The sequence below is a fragment of the Asparagus officinalis genome, chromosome 6, assembly GCF_001876935.1.
Source record: "Asparagus officinalis chromosome 6, Aspof.V1, whole genome shotgun sequence".
NCBI classification, from domain to species: Eukaryota; Viridiplantae; Streptophyta; class Magnoliopsida; order Asparagales; family Asparagaceae; genus Asparagus; species Asparagus officinalis.
In genome coordinates, this window is record NC_033799.1 from 44,679,357 (window position 1) to 44,695,351 (window position 15,995).

The 15,995-nt window shown below is 43.9% G+C and overlaps 1 protein-coding gene across 1 annotated transcript in view; it reads left to right on the plus strand.

Annotated features, from left to right (window-relative positions):
* The window catches only part of LOC109846113 (putative cell division cycle ATPase), a 42,739-nt gene that overhangs the window by 315 nt on the left and 26,429 nt on the right, over nucleotides 1-15,995 (plus strand). The window contains exon 1 of the mRNA XM_020415340.1: nucleotides 1-102. This exon is cut by the window's left edge and continues 315 nt beyond it. Within this exon, the coding sequence (XP_020270929.1) occupies nucleotides 1-102 (102 nt within the window). The remainder of the gene's footprint in view (nucleotides 103-15,995) is intronic.

Below are 15,995 nucleotides of genomic sequence, written 5' to 3' on the forward strand. Positions count from 1 at the left end.
GTCGGCTATGACGCCGGAGAGAGTGGCCGAGGAGTTGTTGAGGATGGTCGTCGATGGGAGGGACAGCAGCGTCACCTTCGATGATTTCCCTTACTATCTCAGGTAAATAAATAAATAAAAACAAAAAAAGTGTTTATAGAGGAAATTTCACAAAGACCACTGAAAATTTAAGGATAATTTGGACAAACGCGAATTGAAACTTAAGGGGCGTTTTCTCTAATTCTCCGCGATTTAGGACGGGTTTTCTCTAAAATTTCATGTCCACGGGATTCTTTGAAGTTTACTTTCTAAACTGTTCTATAAAATATAGGGAAATTTTATGAAATTTACTCTTTTTTATTACTGTTTTACAGTTTCCCTTTGATTATTGTTTTTGTTGGTGATGGGTCATCAGATCTGGGGACGCGTGTCGCACGTGTGAGCTTTTAGTGGGTGTATGTGTCAAAGTCTGGGCGATTCTCTTAGGGGTTGTATGTTTGCAAAAAAAAAGGGAAATCAAATAATAGAAAACTTATTTCTAAGAAAAATTATTTTGAGATTGTTCTAAGAAAAGAAGGAAATCAAAGAATGAGAGATGAGTTATCACATTATTATTGGATGATGTGGGTGATTTATTAAGAAAAATTATTTTGAGGTTGTTTGGTTGGCTAAAAAAATAAGGAAATAAATTATAAGAAACCTATTTCCCGTAGTAGATTCTTTTCTTGTGTTTAGTTCATTCATAAAAATAAGAAAATAGATGAGATGAGATGAGATGATGTGACCCACACTTAAGGAAATCGATTTCCTAATTTTTTTGGAGGAAACGTGTGGAAATAAAATGTTAATGAGATGAGATGAGTTTACACCATATTAGTGGATGATGTGAGTGATTTTTAAAGATGAGATGTGATGAAGATGAGATGAGTGTATGCATCTAAAATTGCCTACAAGGTCCTGCACGCAGCTCGAAATGAAGAGTAGACGCGTCAAGAAGGATTATCCATCAGTCAACGCGCGCACAACAGTCAACACGTGCATGTCAGTCAGCTCGCGCGCGTCAATCAGCTCGTACGCGTCAATCAACTCGCACGCGTCAATCAACACGCACGCGTCGATCAACTCCAAGCGACCGAATGCACTCGTCAGTCAACTTGCGCTCATCGGTCAGTTCCAAGTGCCGTAAAGAAGCTAATGAGCGCATGAAGCAAGTTAGCAAAATCGTACAAGTCAACAAGACGATCAAAATACGTAAAACGGTGGAAAATACAAGTCCCGAAAAAGTCGGAAAACACAAAGTTCAGCAAAAGACCAAAATACCCATGCCCACGCGGGTTGGACTCAACCGACCCGTGGGTGGCGCGGGTCGGACTCAACCGACCCNNNGGGGGGCGCGGGTCGGACCGCGCCGACCCGCGCCCCCCGTGGGTCAGCAGACCCGTCACGTTATTTTGACCCCTTACGTGTTTTCGACGGTTTTGAATGGTTTTCTTGGGATTTATCTGTTCCAGGGTTTTCTAACTGCCTAAATATCATCTACAAACGTGGTTAGGCCTTTATTAACTGAAGATAAGACCAAATCACTCATTCTTATCCGAAAACCTCCCAACCGAAGCCTATAAATACAAGCCTAGGGGCTCAATTCACAGGGGCAGATTATTATCAAGAGGGCGAGGTGTTGCCGGATTGAGGAGTCGAAGGAGCACGAATTTACAGCGAAGACAAGTCAGATCCCGACGAACTTCAGCATAAAGAGGAAAGCTTTCGAAGGATCTGAACCCGTATCTCCTCCTGTCCGTTCGTTCCTCGAGATTAGGTTTGGTCTTAATCTCGAGAAGAGCTACTGATTTCGCTTGGTCGATTTCAGAGCTTCAAGGGAATACTTCCTTGGTAAAGTAGGAGCTCCGTTAATTTTCCGACAATTGGATCTGATCCGTAGACGGTCCATTGATATCGACGTCCCCGGCACAAGCAAAGATCCCGCACAAACAGAAGACCGATAAACGATCTCTCTGTATTTGTTTGATAAAGTTGTAAACTTCTTATTTTCATTGTGTAAGGAGATCAACTAAAAAGATCAACTTTTTATTTTTATTTTATTCGAGTTTATTGTAGTGATCAAAGTTGTAATAGATTCAATGACAATGAAAATAACTTTTGAACCAAACAAACTGGCGACTGCAGTTGGAGCCAACAGCTTCGCTGCCGAAACTGTCATGTCGTATCCTCGGATCCAGATCCCGGTTGAAGAAAAGGTAGAGTACGAGTTCGACCAACAGAAGTGCGAGGAGTACTTATCATCCTCCTCCTCCAGATCCTCCTCCACTCATAAACACAGGAAGATCAACGCCCCCGTTGCTGCGATAGCTGCACCTCGCAACGTCCCTCCGACCTCCAATGAAGTCGGAGTTACAGATCTGAACTCCTCCTCAATCAAGGAGTTGAGTACTGAAGGCGTGTCAATCTTATCGAAGAGGGTACGCCAAAGGCAACGCCAACGACTCGCGCGTCAATTTGCTAAAGCTTTGGAGCCAGTTGACGGGATTCGCTACGAAGCGGATCTAAAGTCCAGAAGGCGCTAACCGTCACAACAGCGAGCGAACAACGTCTCCTCCTCCAGATCATCAACAAGTGAATGAATCTAAGTCAAAAGGATCCGTCTAACTTGAGGAGCGAATTCAGAGGCGCCACGCACTGCTTGCGCAAGCGCTAATTCTTGTGCAAAAGGCACAAAAGATGCAGAAGGACATAGCCAACAAACAACCAAGACTGCATCGGACTTGGAGGCTAAAGTCCAAAACGACGGCCGAAAAGTTCGAAAAACGCCGGACACTCGGATCCGACCCTCCAGCCCGCGGGACACTCAGATCCGACCCTTTAGCCCGTGGGACACTCGGATTTGACCCTCCAGCCCGCGGGTCACTTAAGTTTGATCTGCGTCAGGGTCAAGACAGAAGATGTTCTGCACATGTTTCTCCGATTTCATTGAGTTCTGCACATCCGGTAGAGATCCGCGACAGTGTGGATTTGTCCCGATTTAAGATAAAGATGACGGATCGTCTGGTTCCTTTGCACAAGGATCGAGATAAAGTTTCAATCAAAGAGGGCTTAGGTCCGGTGACTGAACCCCGAGCAACTACTCGAGCTAGGGGTCGCACGCATCCTCACAACAAATCGGAGCCTTTCTATAATGGGAAAACTCCTGTAAATGACCGCCTAGGACTGCGAGTCATTATCCAAGAGCCCGTTAAGGTCCCGCGCTCCCGAAAGAACGGCTCTAAACGCGTGACTCTTGAGAACGCCAACAAGGCGGCAAATCCCCTGAAAAAAAACGTATTCATCTGACGATGATAACGTTATATCTGGGAAGTTGTGCCAACATGCGATAGGTTGCTCCGATCATATGACCGACGAGTTGTACTATCGGACTGGGGGTATGAATAGATCTCGAAAGAGAGGTACCCAAAAAATGGCCTTTCACTGTCCGTGCACCAACATTATCAGGACAGTATTATCAGCGTGTAACTGTCCCAAGACCGTTTCGCAGAGGGTCTCGGTATTTAAGAGGATCTCCAATGGAACGACTAAGTCTAAGCTAAGACGTTATCGTAAGAAATAATCGACCGTTTAAGGTGACGAATTTTCGGAAGTTACGTTAAATATAGCTGATAAGGGAAAGTCGACTCGACCTTCTAGCTCCGACCCCCTTGTATCGCATCGTTTGACTCGGCTACGCGCAGGGACTACTAGACGTAGGGACTATCAGAGGATGAATAGAGGATTATCCTCAGATGATGAAGTATCAAGGGACTATCAGAGGATGAATAGAGGATTATCCTCAGATGATGAAGTATCAGATGCTAACTCCGCAGTCGCTTCTGACAATACGGTATCCAGCCCAGGATAATCCCGTGAGGTATTTATGATCGATATCGAGCAAGTGGTCAAAATCATCGAGGATGCCTTGGCTAAGCAAAAAAAGAACTTCAAGTTCGAAATGGAAATGACTATGTTGCGGATGAGGGAAGAGCATGACCAACAGATCCGAGCTTTGTCGAATCAGATAGGTGAATCCAGTCGTCGCAACAACGTCAGCCAAGTATGTAGCGATTCAGATGTGGATGAACGTCTCAATATTGATAACCCTCCCGTTGACCAGAACGCTGGGGTGGCCCCATTAAAAATAACGACGCTGGGGGTGGTCCCACTAAAAACGATAACACCGGGGGTGGCCCCGTTATTCTTTTTAAGAATCGTCCAAAGCCCGATACGAGCGAGGATAAGAAAATAAAAGATCTCGAGAGCAAAATCAACGCTCTAATGTCTGCTCGAGAGGTGAAAAAGACCAGCATTCCATGTTCCTATTCAAGAGAGTGGGATTCAATAGCATACCCGACGAAGTTCAACTTGATTAACTTCACACCGTTTGACGGGAATGGTTCGCCCACTCAACATCTGATCTACTTCAAATCACACTTGGGTATGATTTCCGACAATGAAGCCTTAATGGTTCGGTCATTCGTTGGCATCCTTCGCGGGCCCGCCTTCGATTGGTACCGCCGTCTCAAGTCTACAAGCATCAACAGCTGAGACTACCTAGAGAACCTATTCCTCACTCACTTCTTTGATGATGACGCTGATGTGTCAATCAGAATACTCTTCGATGAGAAACAAGAAGACGATGAGATAATCGACGATTTTGTTAAACGTTTTCGGAATAAGGCGATGAACTGTCGAGATCCGATCACGGAGGACTTCATCCTCCAAACCTGTCACAATAACATCTCTTTGGATGTGTTGAAAGTTATGGGAGTAGCACCGTCTAATACCTAGAAAGAGTTGAAGACACGCGGAGAATGGGCCGAACGTTTCCTCAGAATGAAGAAGGCCGAGAGGAGCCAACCGACGGCTAATCCTCCGAACTTAAACTTCGCCTCCCGTGGTAAGGAAAAAACACCTGCAGCAGTTGATGATAATCAGACATCGTAACAACAACTCCGAAGACAACAAAAGACTTCGGATCCGAGACTCCAAAAAGAGTATTCCTTCAAGGACGAAGATGTTCCAGCCATTTTTGAATCCCTCTTTGAAAATGACAAGATTAATCTACCACCTATCGTAGATCAGGAGGAAGCTGACAATACTGCGGATCCGAAGTACTGTGCGTATCATAGGAGGATCCTTCATCCTACCAAGACTTATTTCGTTCTCAAGAATAACATCCAAACCTTGGTTGAAGCCGGAGTCATAACGTTCAATTAAGTTGAATGAAGACTTCGACAAGTATAAGAGTATAAACTGTTCCTTCCTATACTCCGAAGAGTATACGAGTATAAATTGCTTCTCAATACTCCAATAGGTATACGAGTCTAAACTGTTTCCTACCTTTGACGGGAAGTTTCTGGAGAATTTTTATACATAATATTCTTAAGGATAACCCGGTCATGTAACTGAGTACAATGTCACCCAGTTCCGTAAAGGAAGCTAGGGGTGGATGATTCATGTAACGGGAAGTTCCCGAAAGAATGCTACATGTAATTTTCTTAGGGATAACCCGATCATTACGAACAAAGTGATAAACACTAAACCCCCACTGTGATTTCCGAACACTCTTTTGCTGAGACGAGATTCGATCACTTCGTTGGATCAATCTTCCCTCACAAAACTCCCATTAGTGTTTGACGACTCATATTCTTCCATCATAAAATCCCCCATCGATCAGACTAATTGACGGTGGGACCATCAAAATTCCTTTTGGTTGAATCCACTCAAACTTTTGATGCGTCTGTGCACTTAACATTTCCATAGTTAAAGTCCGGACATAGTACTTAGAATTTTAATATCCTGATCATTGACGATTGTCAAACCCTTCCATGTTAAGTATTTATCACTTAACACCAGGAACCCCCTCTGAGTGATTTGTATAAGTCAACACTCTCACTGCGATTTGTACTCCCACTCCCACTGTCTACCTGATCAAACCTTCCTACAGTTAGGATCACAACCAAAATCCCCTCTCGATTCCTCCAATGAATGATAGGTCCACGGATCGAGCGATTAAATCTTCCTACAGTTAGGATCGTCTCAAACCTCCCACTCGGTCAAACCTTCCTACAGTTAGGATCAAAACCAAAATCCCCTCTCGATTCCTCCAATGAACGAGAGGTCCACTTTCAAATCAAATGATCAAACCTTCTTACAGTTAGGATCACCTCAAACTCCCGTTTGGTCAAACCTTCCTACAGTTAGGGTCAAAACCATAATTCACTCTCGATAAACGAGAAATTCACCTTTAGTTCGATGATCAAACCTTCCGACAGTTAGGATTATCCGAATCGTTTCGATTCTCGGAGTAGAGATCGCACTTAGTTTCACTCTTCAGATTCTCGAGGTGGAGATCCCACTTTGAGTCTTTTTTTTAACTGGAGATAGAATATAAAATTCTTCCTCTTCGGTTTTGGGAGATAGAATATAAAATTTTTTCTCTCCTATTTCGGGTTCGTCTTTGCCCTAAGAGAATACACCATCTTTCAACTCCATAATCCGTGCCTTTCACACGCGGGGAATTTTATCCCGAAGTCTAAGTAGAGATAAGTCAACGCCTAACATGCGTTGTCGGTTTAGTCTTTTACTGATTGAAAAAGACACCAGAATACCAGTCTGGGGTATTTTATCCCGAATCCTAAGTAAGGATAAATCAGCGCTTAACCTGCGTTGCTGGGTGGTTCGTTCCCGTAAAAACGACCGAGTCTACGTATTCAGCGTCATAGCAACAAAAATCCATGCCTTTTATACATGTGGAATTTTATCCCTAATCCTGAGCAGGGATAAGTCAATGCCTAACACGCGTTGTCGGTTTAGTCTTTTACCGATTGAAGAAGACATCAGAATACCAGTTTGGAGCATTTTATCTTAAAGCCTAAGTAGAGATAAGTCAGCGCTTAGCTCGTGCTGTCGGGTGGTTCGTTCCCGTAAAAACGACCAGGTCTACGTATTCAGCATCGTAGCAATAAAAATCCATGCCTTTTATGTATGGAGAATTTTATCCCGAAGCCTGAGTAGGGATAAGTCAGCGCCTAATACGCGTTGTCGGTTTAGTCTTTTACCGATTGAAAAAGACACCAGAATCCAAGTCTGGGGATTTTTTATCCCGAAGCCTAAGTAGGGATAAGTCAGCGCCTAACACGCGTTGCCGGGTAGTCTATTCCCGTGAGAAGGACAAATTCTACGTATTCAATATCGTAGTACTAAGAGAGTTAACTCTCTTAGCATAACGTCACATGCGGAACGAACTTAAACAATCTGTATGCAAGCCCGATTCAAACAGTAATCGGTAAAGGCACATCAAATCCGTTAAAGACTGAGGATTTGCCAAAAATCCTAAGTCTACGTCTGATACACGTTGCTGTTTAGTCTTTTCAAAAAATCCTAAGTCTACGTCTGATACACGTTGCTGTTTAGTCTTTTCACAGGAGAAAGACGAAGTCTACGTATTCAATATCGTAGCACTAAAAGAGTTAATTCTTTTAGCATAATGTTATGTGCATAACGGATTTAAACAATCTGCATGTTAGCCCGACTCAAATGGTAGTCGGTAAAGGCTTATCAAACCCGTTGATGGCTGAGAATTTGCTAAAAATTCTGTAAATACGAGTCATTGACGCATCGGCTTTATTAGTTGGTCTCATGACTTGAGCATCCAACGACTTCGGGATAAGATCCATATCTGCAGATGAATCAGTTTTAACAGTTCGTCCTATAGCCCCAACATTTGGGACCGTCACGCTCCAACGCCTTAAGAGCTTAAACTGTGTAGACTCCAGTAAACGTACGAGTATAAACTATGTTAACGCTGATCGATACAAAACCCTAAGGTCAACGCCAGTCAATGCGTAGCCCAAGGTTAACGCCGATCAACACGTTGCGATGCAGCGAATTAGTTCAAAGTTAACCCAATGACACGAGCCAAAATCAACTTATCAATTTCGATTCAAGATTTCGACAACGGTCAGACGATAAACGCAGCACCAAAAAAATTTCAGCTATTCGACAAAATATTGAATAGACTGAAAAGTGGAGAAGTCAAGAATTGAAGCCAATTATAGGTTCTTTGACACCGATTGAAGGTGTGGGGTCTATCACATCCAAAGCATTTCAGGCTCATCTATAAAAGAACGAGACTGAAACACTTTGGAGGGGGTATTTATAGGCATCTAAAATTGCCTACAAGGGCCCGCACACAGCTCGAAATGAAGAGTAGACGCGTCAAGAAGAATTATCCAATTGGTCGCTGCGCACATCAGTCAACGCGCGCACGTCAGTCAGCTCACGCACGTCAATTAGCTCGCGCGCGTCAATCAACACGCACGCGTCAATCAACACGCACGCGTCGATCAACTCCAAGCGACCGAATGTACTCGTCAGTCAACTTGCGCTCATCGGTCAGCCAAGTGCCGTAAAGAAGCTAACGAGGGCATGAAGCAAGTTAGCAAATCGTACAAGTCAACAAGACAGTCAAAATACGCAAAACAGTGGAAAATACAAGTCCCGGAAAAGTCGAAAAACACAAAGTTTAACAAAAAGCCAAACTACCCGCGCCCGTGCGGGTCGGACGAATCCGACGCAAGTTTAACAAAAAGCCAAACTACCCGCGCCCGTGCGGGTCGGACGAATCCGAACAAAATGACGAAATACTTATAAACGACGCGTGCAAGTTAACAAGACGACTAAATACGCAAAACGGTGGAAAATACAAGTCCCGAAAAAAGTCGAAAAAACACCAAAAAGTTCAGCAAAAAGCCAAACCCCCACGCCTGCACGAGTCGAACCGCGCTGACCCGCGGCCACGCAGGTTGGACCGCGCCGACTCGCGCCCCCCGCGGGTCAGCAGTGCCCGTCGCGCTGTTTTGACCTTCTTACGCGTTTTCGACGGTTTTGAGCGGTTTTTTCGGGATTTATCTGTTCCAGGGGTTCCTAAGTGCCTAAATATCATCTACAAACGTGGTTAGACCGTTATTAACTGAATATAAGACCAAATCACTCATTCTTATCCGAAAACCCCCCAACCGAAGCCTATAAATACAAGCCTAGGGGCTCAATTCATAGGGGCAGATTATTATCAAGAGGGCGAGGTGCTGCCAGATTGAGGAGTCGAAGGAGCACGAATTTACAGCGAATATCAAGAGGGCGAGGTGTTGCCGGATTGAGGAGTCAAATGTGCACGAATTTTAGCAAGGGTTGACAGATCTTGGCGAGTTCTTCAGCATAAAGAAGGAGAGTTGGAAAGATCCGAAGCCCGCTTCCCCCATTTCCTTGAGATCAGGCTTGGTCTTGATCTCGAGAAGAGTGCTGATTTTGTTTGGTCGATCTCAATGCTTCAAATCAAATACTTCCTCGGCGAAGGCGAAGCTCTGCCGAATTTTCCATCAACCGGATCTAGATCAAAGGTGGTCTACGGATATTGACATCCCCAACACAGGCGAAGATCCTACGCAAAGCAATAGGCGATAAACACCTGTTGCGTGTTGTTTGAACGAGAATTGTAACTTTTATTTTCATTGTGTAAAGGTCTTATAAAAAGATTGATCTTTTTGAACTTGTTGTAACGATCAGAGTTGTAATGAGTTATACAATAAAGAATATAATTTTCTAGCCAAACACGCTAGCGACCACAGTGGGAGCCAACAACTTCGTTGCCGAAGCTGTTGTGTCGCAACCTCGGATCTGCATCCTGGTTAAAGAAGTGGTCGAATATGAGTTCGACCAACTGAAGTTCGAGGAGTATCTGTCATCCCCCTCCTACAGATCCTCCGCCCCTCACAAGCGTAGGAAGATCAACGCCCCTGTCGCTGCAACGACTGCACTTCGCAACGCCCCTCCGGCCTCCAATGAAGTCGGAGTTACAGATCTAAACTCCTCCTCAATCAAGGAGTTGAGTACTGAAGACGCGCCTACTTTATCGAAAAGAGCTCGCCAAAGACAGCACCAACGCCTCACGTGCCAATTCGCCAAGGCTTTGGAACCCATAGACGGAATCCGTTACGAAGCAGATCTAAAATTCAAGGAGCATCGAGCACCCCAACAGCGAGCAGATGTCCTCTCCTCCAAACCAACAACAAGTGAATGGATCCAAGTTAAAAGGATCCGTTCAACACTTGAGGAGCGAATCTAGAAGTACCGTGCGCTGCTTGCGCACGCGTGAATTCTTTTGCAAAAGGCACAAAAGATACAGAAAAAAGACATAGCCAAGAAACAACCAAGGTTGCATCAAACTTGGAGGCCAAAGTACGAAACATCGGCCGAAAAGATCGAAAAACACGGGTCACTCCAATCCGACCATCTAAGGCGCGGGTCATTCCAATCCTACCCTCCAAGGCGCGGGTCACTTCAATCTGACCCTCGCAAGCATGGGTCACTTCAATCTGACTCTTCAATGAGCGGGTCACTTCAATCTGACCCTCCAAGGTGTAGGTCACTTCAATCCGACCCTCCAAGGTGTGGGTCACTTCAATCCGACCTCCAAGGTGCGGGTCACTTCAATCCGTCTCTCCAAGGCGCGGGTCACTTCAATCGTAAAAAGGACAAAAGCTCACATATTCAATATTGTGGCAGGTTGTTATTCATAACGCTAAAATCCGCGCCTTACACGCGCAGGGAATTTTATCCCGAATCCTAAGAATGGATAAGTCAACGTTTAACATGCATTGCCGGTTAGTCTTTGACCATAAAAAGGACAAAAGCCCACATATTCGAGAATGTGGCAAGTCGTTATTAAGAAGGCCAAAATCCACGCCTTACACGCGTGGGGAATTTTATCCTGAATCCTAAGAAGGGATACGTCAACGTCTAACACGCGTTGTCAGTTTAGTCTTTCATCGATTGAAGAAGACACCAGAATCTAAGTCTGGGGGCTTTTATCCCGAAACCTAAGTAGGGATAAGTCAGCGCCTAACACATGTTGTCAGGTAGTCTATTCCTATAAGAAAGATGAAGTTTATGTATTCAATATCATAGCACTAAGAGAGTTAACTCTCTTAGCATAACGTCACATGCGGAACGGACCTAAACAATCCATATGCAAGCCCGATTCAAATAGTAATTGGTAAAGGCACGTCAAATCCATTGAAGGCTGAGGATTTGCCAAAAATCCTAAGTCTACGTCTGATACACGTTGTTGTTTAGTCTTTTCATAGAAGAAAGACGAAGTCTACGTATTCAATATCATAGCACTAAAAGAGTTAACCCTTTTAGCACAACGTTACGTGCAGAATGGATTTAAACAATCTGCATGTTAGCCCGACTCAAATGGTAGTCGGTAAAGGCTAATCAAACCCGTTTATGGCTGAGAATTTGCCAAAAATTCTATAAATACGAGTCATTGACGCATCAGCTTCATTAGCTGGTCTCGTGACTTGAGCATCCAACAACATTGGGATAAGATCCATATCTGCAGACGAAACAACTTCAATAGTTGGTCCTACAGCCCGAAATTTGGGACCACCACGCTCCAATGCCTTAAGAGTTTAAACTGTGTAGCCTCCAGTAAACGTACGAGTATAAACTGTGTTAATGCTAATCAACACGTTACAGCAAAGGTTAACGCCGGTCAACGCGCTATAGTAAAGGTCGATGCCGATCAACACATCAGCAATTTTTCCAAAATAAGGCAAATGATGATTTCAAGGAGTTCAATCGCATCCAGATATGAATTCTTGACAAAGATGATCAGTTCAAAGTCAACTCAATGACACGAGCTAAATTCAGAAACTTACGCATCAACTTCAGTTCAAAATTTTGATAACGATCAGACGATAAACGCAGTACCGGAAGAACTTCATCTATTCGACAAAACACTGAATAGACTGAAGGCTGAAGAAGTCACGAAATGAAGCAATCCACAGGTTCTTCTACGCGATCTCCTCAACAAATATTAAAGAGATTAACAACAAGGCATGTCTTATCCAAAGCATTCCAGACTTCTCTATAAAAGAATGAGTCTGAAATACTTTAGAGGGGGTATCTATAGGCGTCTAAAAATGCCTATAGGTGTCCGCACGCAACTCGAGGCAAAGAGAAGATGATGAACGTCATCATCCAAGTCAAGAAGGATTATCCGATTGGCCGCTGCACACATCAATAAGCTTGTGCACGTCAGTCAATGCGCGTACATCAGACAACGCGTGCTCGTCAGTCAGCTCGCGCATGTCAATCAGCTCACGCACGTCGGTCAACTCAAAGTGCCCGACGTGTATGTCGTTTGGTTCCAAGTGCTGTAAAGAAGCTAACGAGGGCATGAAGCAAGTTAGCAAATCGTACAAGTCAACAAGACAGTCAAAATACGCAAAACAGTGGAAAATACAAGTCCCGGAAAAGTCGAAAAACACAAAGTTTAACAAAAAGCCAAACTACCCGCGCCCGTGCGGGTCGGACGAATCCGACCCGCGCCCCCCGCGGGTCAGCAGTGCCCGTCGCGCTGTTTTGACCTTCTTACGCGTTTTCGACGGTTTTGAGCGGTTTTTTCGGGATTTATCTGTTCCAGGGGTTCCTAAGTGCCTAAATATCATCTACAAACGTGGTTAGACCGTTATTAACTGAATATAAGACCAAATCACTCATTCTTATCCGAAAACCCCCCAACCGAAGCCTATAAATACAAGCCTAGGGGCTCAATTCATAGGGGCAGATTATTATCAAGAGGGCGAGGTGCTGCCAGATTGAGGAGTCGAAGGAGCACGAATTTACACCGAAGGCAAGTCAGATCCTGACGAACTTCAGCATAAAGAGGAAAACTTTCGAAGGATCTGAACCCGTATCTCCCCCGTCCGTCCGTTCCTCGAGATTAGGCTTGGTCTTAATCTCGTGAAGAGCTACTGATTTCGCTTGGTCGATTTCAGAGCTTCAAGCGAATACTTCCTTGGTGAAGTAAGAGCTCCGTCAATTTTCCGATAACCGGATCTGATCCGTAGGCGGTCCAAGGATATCGACGTTCCCGGCACAGACAAAGATCCCGCACAAGCAGAAGACCGATAAACGATCTCTCTGCGTTTGTTTGATAAAGTTGTAAACTTCTTATTTTCATTGTGTAAGGAGATCTTATAAAAAGATTAACTTTTTATTTTTATTTTATTCAAGTTTATTGTAACGATCAAAGTTGTAATAGATTCAATGACAATGAAAGCAACTTTTGAACCAAACAATGAGTTGGATGATGTGATCCATTTCTTGTGTTTGGTTTATTTTTAGGAGATGATATGAGATGAGTTGTGGGATAAAAATAATATTTTTTTGGTTTATTTTTAGGAGATGATATGAGATGAGTTGTGGGATAAAAATAATATTTTATTGGATGTTGTGGTGAGTTTTAGGGATGGAGATGATATGAGATGAGTTGTGGGATAAAAATAATATTTTATTGGATGTTGTGGTGAGTTTTAGGGATAGAAATAGATGAAAATAATATTGTATTGATTTCCATGTACCCTTTTCCATTTCCAAACAGCCCCTTAGTTTCATGGTTTTTGGATATTATAGTTTAATTTTGCTGGGCCCTTGTTCTATTTAAAATTTAGAAACCTTGGTTCTGGTGTTCATGATTTTGCCCTCCTTCGTGAATGGGTAGAGATCCTCTGCTTGGTTGTAGAGATCCTGTACAATTTATTAGTCAGAGTCTATTACTCTGTTGACCTCATAGATGATGGCCATTATCTGAATTATATTAAAAAAATCTTTTAATTGTGGGCTCTCTTGAATGAGCTACTACTATTCATCCACGTAACCAAATTTATGAGTTATCTACAATTTAGGATGTAGAGAATCTGGCCTCATTGGGTTTCAGGACAATATGTAACATAGACTTATGACTTACCTTTGTTAGTTCTTGCTTTGGAACCAAATTGAAATCGGAAGCAACTCAGTAGTAGTTAAATGCCGCCTTGAGATGTTCGAAGTCTGAGAGATATCTGCAAGTGCTATGAGATAGTAAAACCTTCCCTTAGCGCTTTCTATATTCTACTTTTTATTGTTTCTAGCGGAGTTGGGCAATCATAATCTTTATATAAAATAAAAAAGTGCAAGATCCATATTATAAGGGCCTTCGTTTGTTTCTTTGGCTATAAAAAAAACTGTAATGATTAAGAAAAATTAAATTGTTTCGAATTTAGGAACCCTTTAGGGGTTAGTCGGCGAAACATTGAAAGACTTCTTCATAGTGATTTTTCATTGACGCGTGACTGATAATTAAAAATTAACTTCAGTACTCAAGAAGGAAGTACAAATTAAGTTTGTGGAAAGTTTTCTTATATCGGTTTCTGATCTTTGTGTGTTGATAAGAGAATTTTTTACAGACTTCATTATACAAATCATTGTTATGTAACCTCAAATGCAACGACAGGCATCCCCCGTAGTCACTAGACTCACTACAGTGCAATTGAAACATAAGTTTTAATCTCAACATACAGACTATGATCAAATTTAGACACAATATACATGGTGCTAACAATTGTACTTGATAAGAATTGAAGAAGGATTGATATTTCATATGAGAATGGTTACATGCATTTATACAAGATGAAGACTTAATATGGAAAGTGCCAATAAAGGTAGAAAATAAGAGAGAAAATGCTACATAATACAAGATTATATGCTACCTAATAGAGAAGATAGAATATCATGAGAACATATATTACTATATTCAACGCTAAAACTCATGGTGAGGACATATATTACTAAATTTAACGCTAAAACTCACAGTGTATAGAGGGCTGAGAGTTTGGATAAGATGAGCCAAAATTGCGTAGATGGTTGTTGGTGTGGCTCGGTAGGTGGTTTAATTGGAGCAGATCCGTTGCTAGAGTTGCAGGGGTGAGGTAGAGGCTGTCTATTGAGGGTGTGGATGAAGGACGCAAGGTGGAGGCTATCTGTTGAGAGCATGGACAGAGGATGCGAGGTGGACTGTTTGTTGAAGGTGTGAACAGAAGACGTGAGGTGAAAGTTGTTCCTTGAGGGCGTGGGTAGAAGACGCGAGGTTTTGTAGCTACATGTAGTTGATGTTGGCATTGTTGCTGGGGAGGCGGTTAATCATGCTAGATGCCGTGGTGAGAGAAATAGCATTTTGTTAAACGCATAGTGGGCACGTCATTGGTAGGTGGGAGTTGTGTGCAAACAGAGATGATCGGCGGTCACACGTGGTGGTTGCGAGAGGGCGGACTGTGCGGTCTTGGCAGAGGAGGTGGCGGTGGCGGGAATCTGAGCCGTCCGGTGAGTGGAGAGGCGGAGTAGAGGGAGCGTGGCATGCGAAAGATCTGAGGGAAGGATAGGTTGGCTTAGTGACGACAATCAGAGAGTTGAGGACGACTGACGTGTGGTGTATATTCAAGGGTCAGGTGCGAATCTGATGTGAAGTTTGGGTGAGGAAATTTGTCGAGCAGTCTACGGGCAAGGTTTGTGCGAAGGCCGTGAGGCAGGTGGAAGGTCCTAAGACTGCAAGGTTTGGCAGCATCGATGGAGGTGGTGGTGGGCTGAGTAGGCGCTGGCAGGGCTGTGTAAGGACTGCCATCGTTGGCCGTGAAGGTAAAGATGTTGGCGTGGACGGCAGAGACAGTGCAGGAGCTTTGAGCAGCGGTTGTCAGTGGGCCTGCTTTGGTGGCGAAGGTCTTCAATGGTGTTGCTGTTGGAGATCGTGGGGGGCAGTTAAGCACGAGCGGGCTACGGGCAGAGAGAGGTGGTGCAAATAGCGTGGCACTATGTGTGGCGTTGATGGCGGTGCGGTGCAGCAGGCTGATGGGTTGCAGGTTGTGTGATGCTGTTGGGCGGTCGTCGGTGATTGTAGGAGGAGGATGGGGATGTTGTGGTGGCTGTTTGGGTGGAGTTGCCCTGGCGGCAGTAGTTGGAGGAATGTTTGCAGCGGCGTGGGAATGGTTGTGGTGTTGCGGTTTTGGGGATTTGGCATTGATGAGTTGAGGATGTGTTGGCTGTGGTTTGCGAAAGGGGTAGGGGCTGGTTGTGGTGGGTGGGTATGG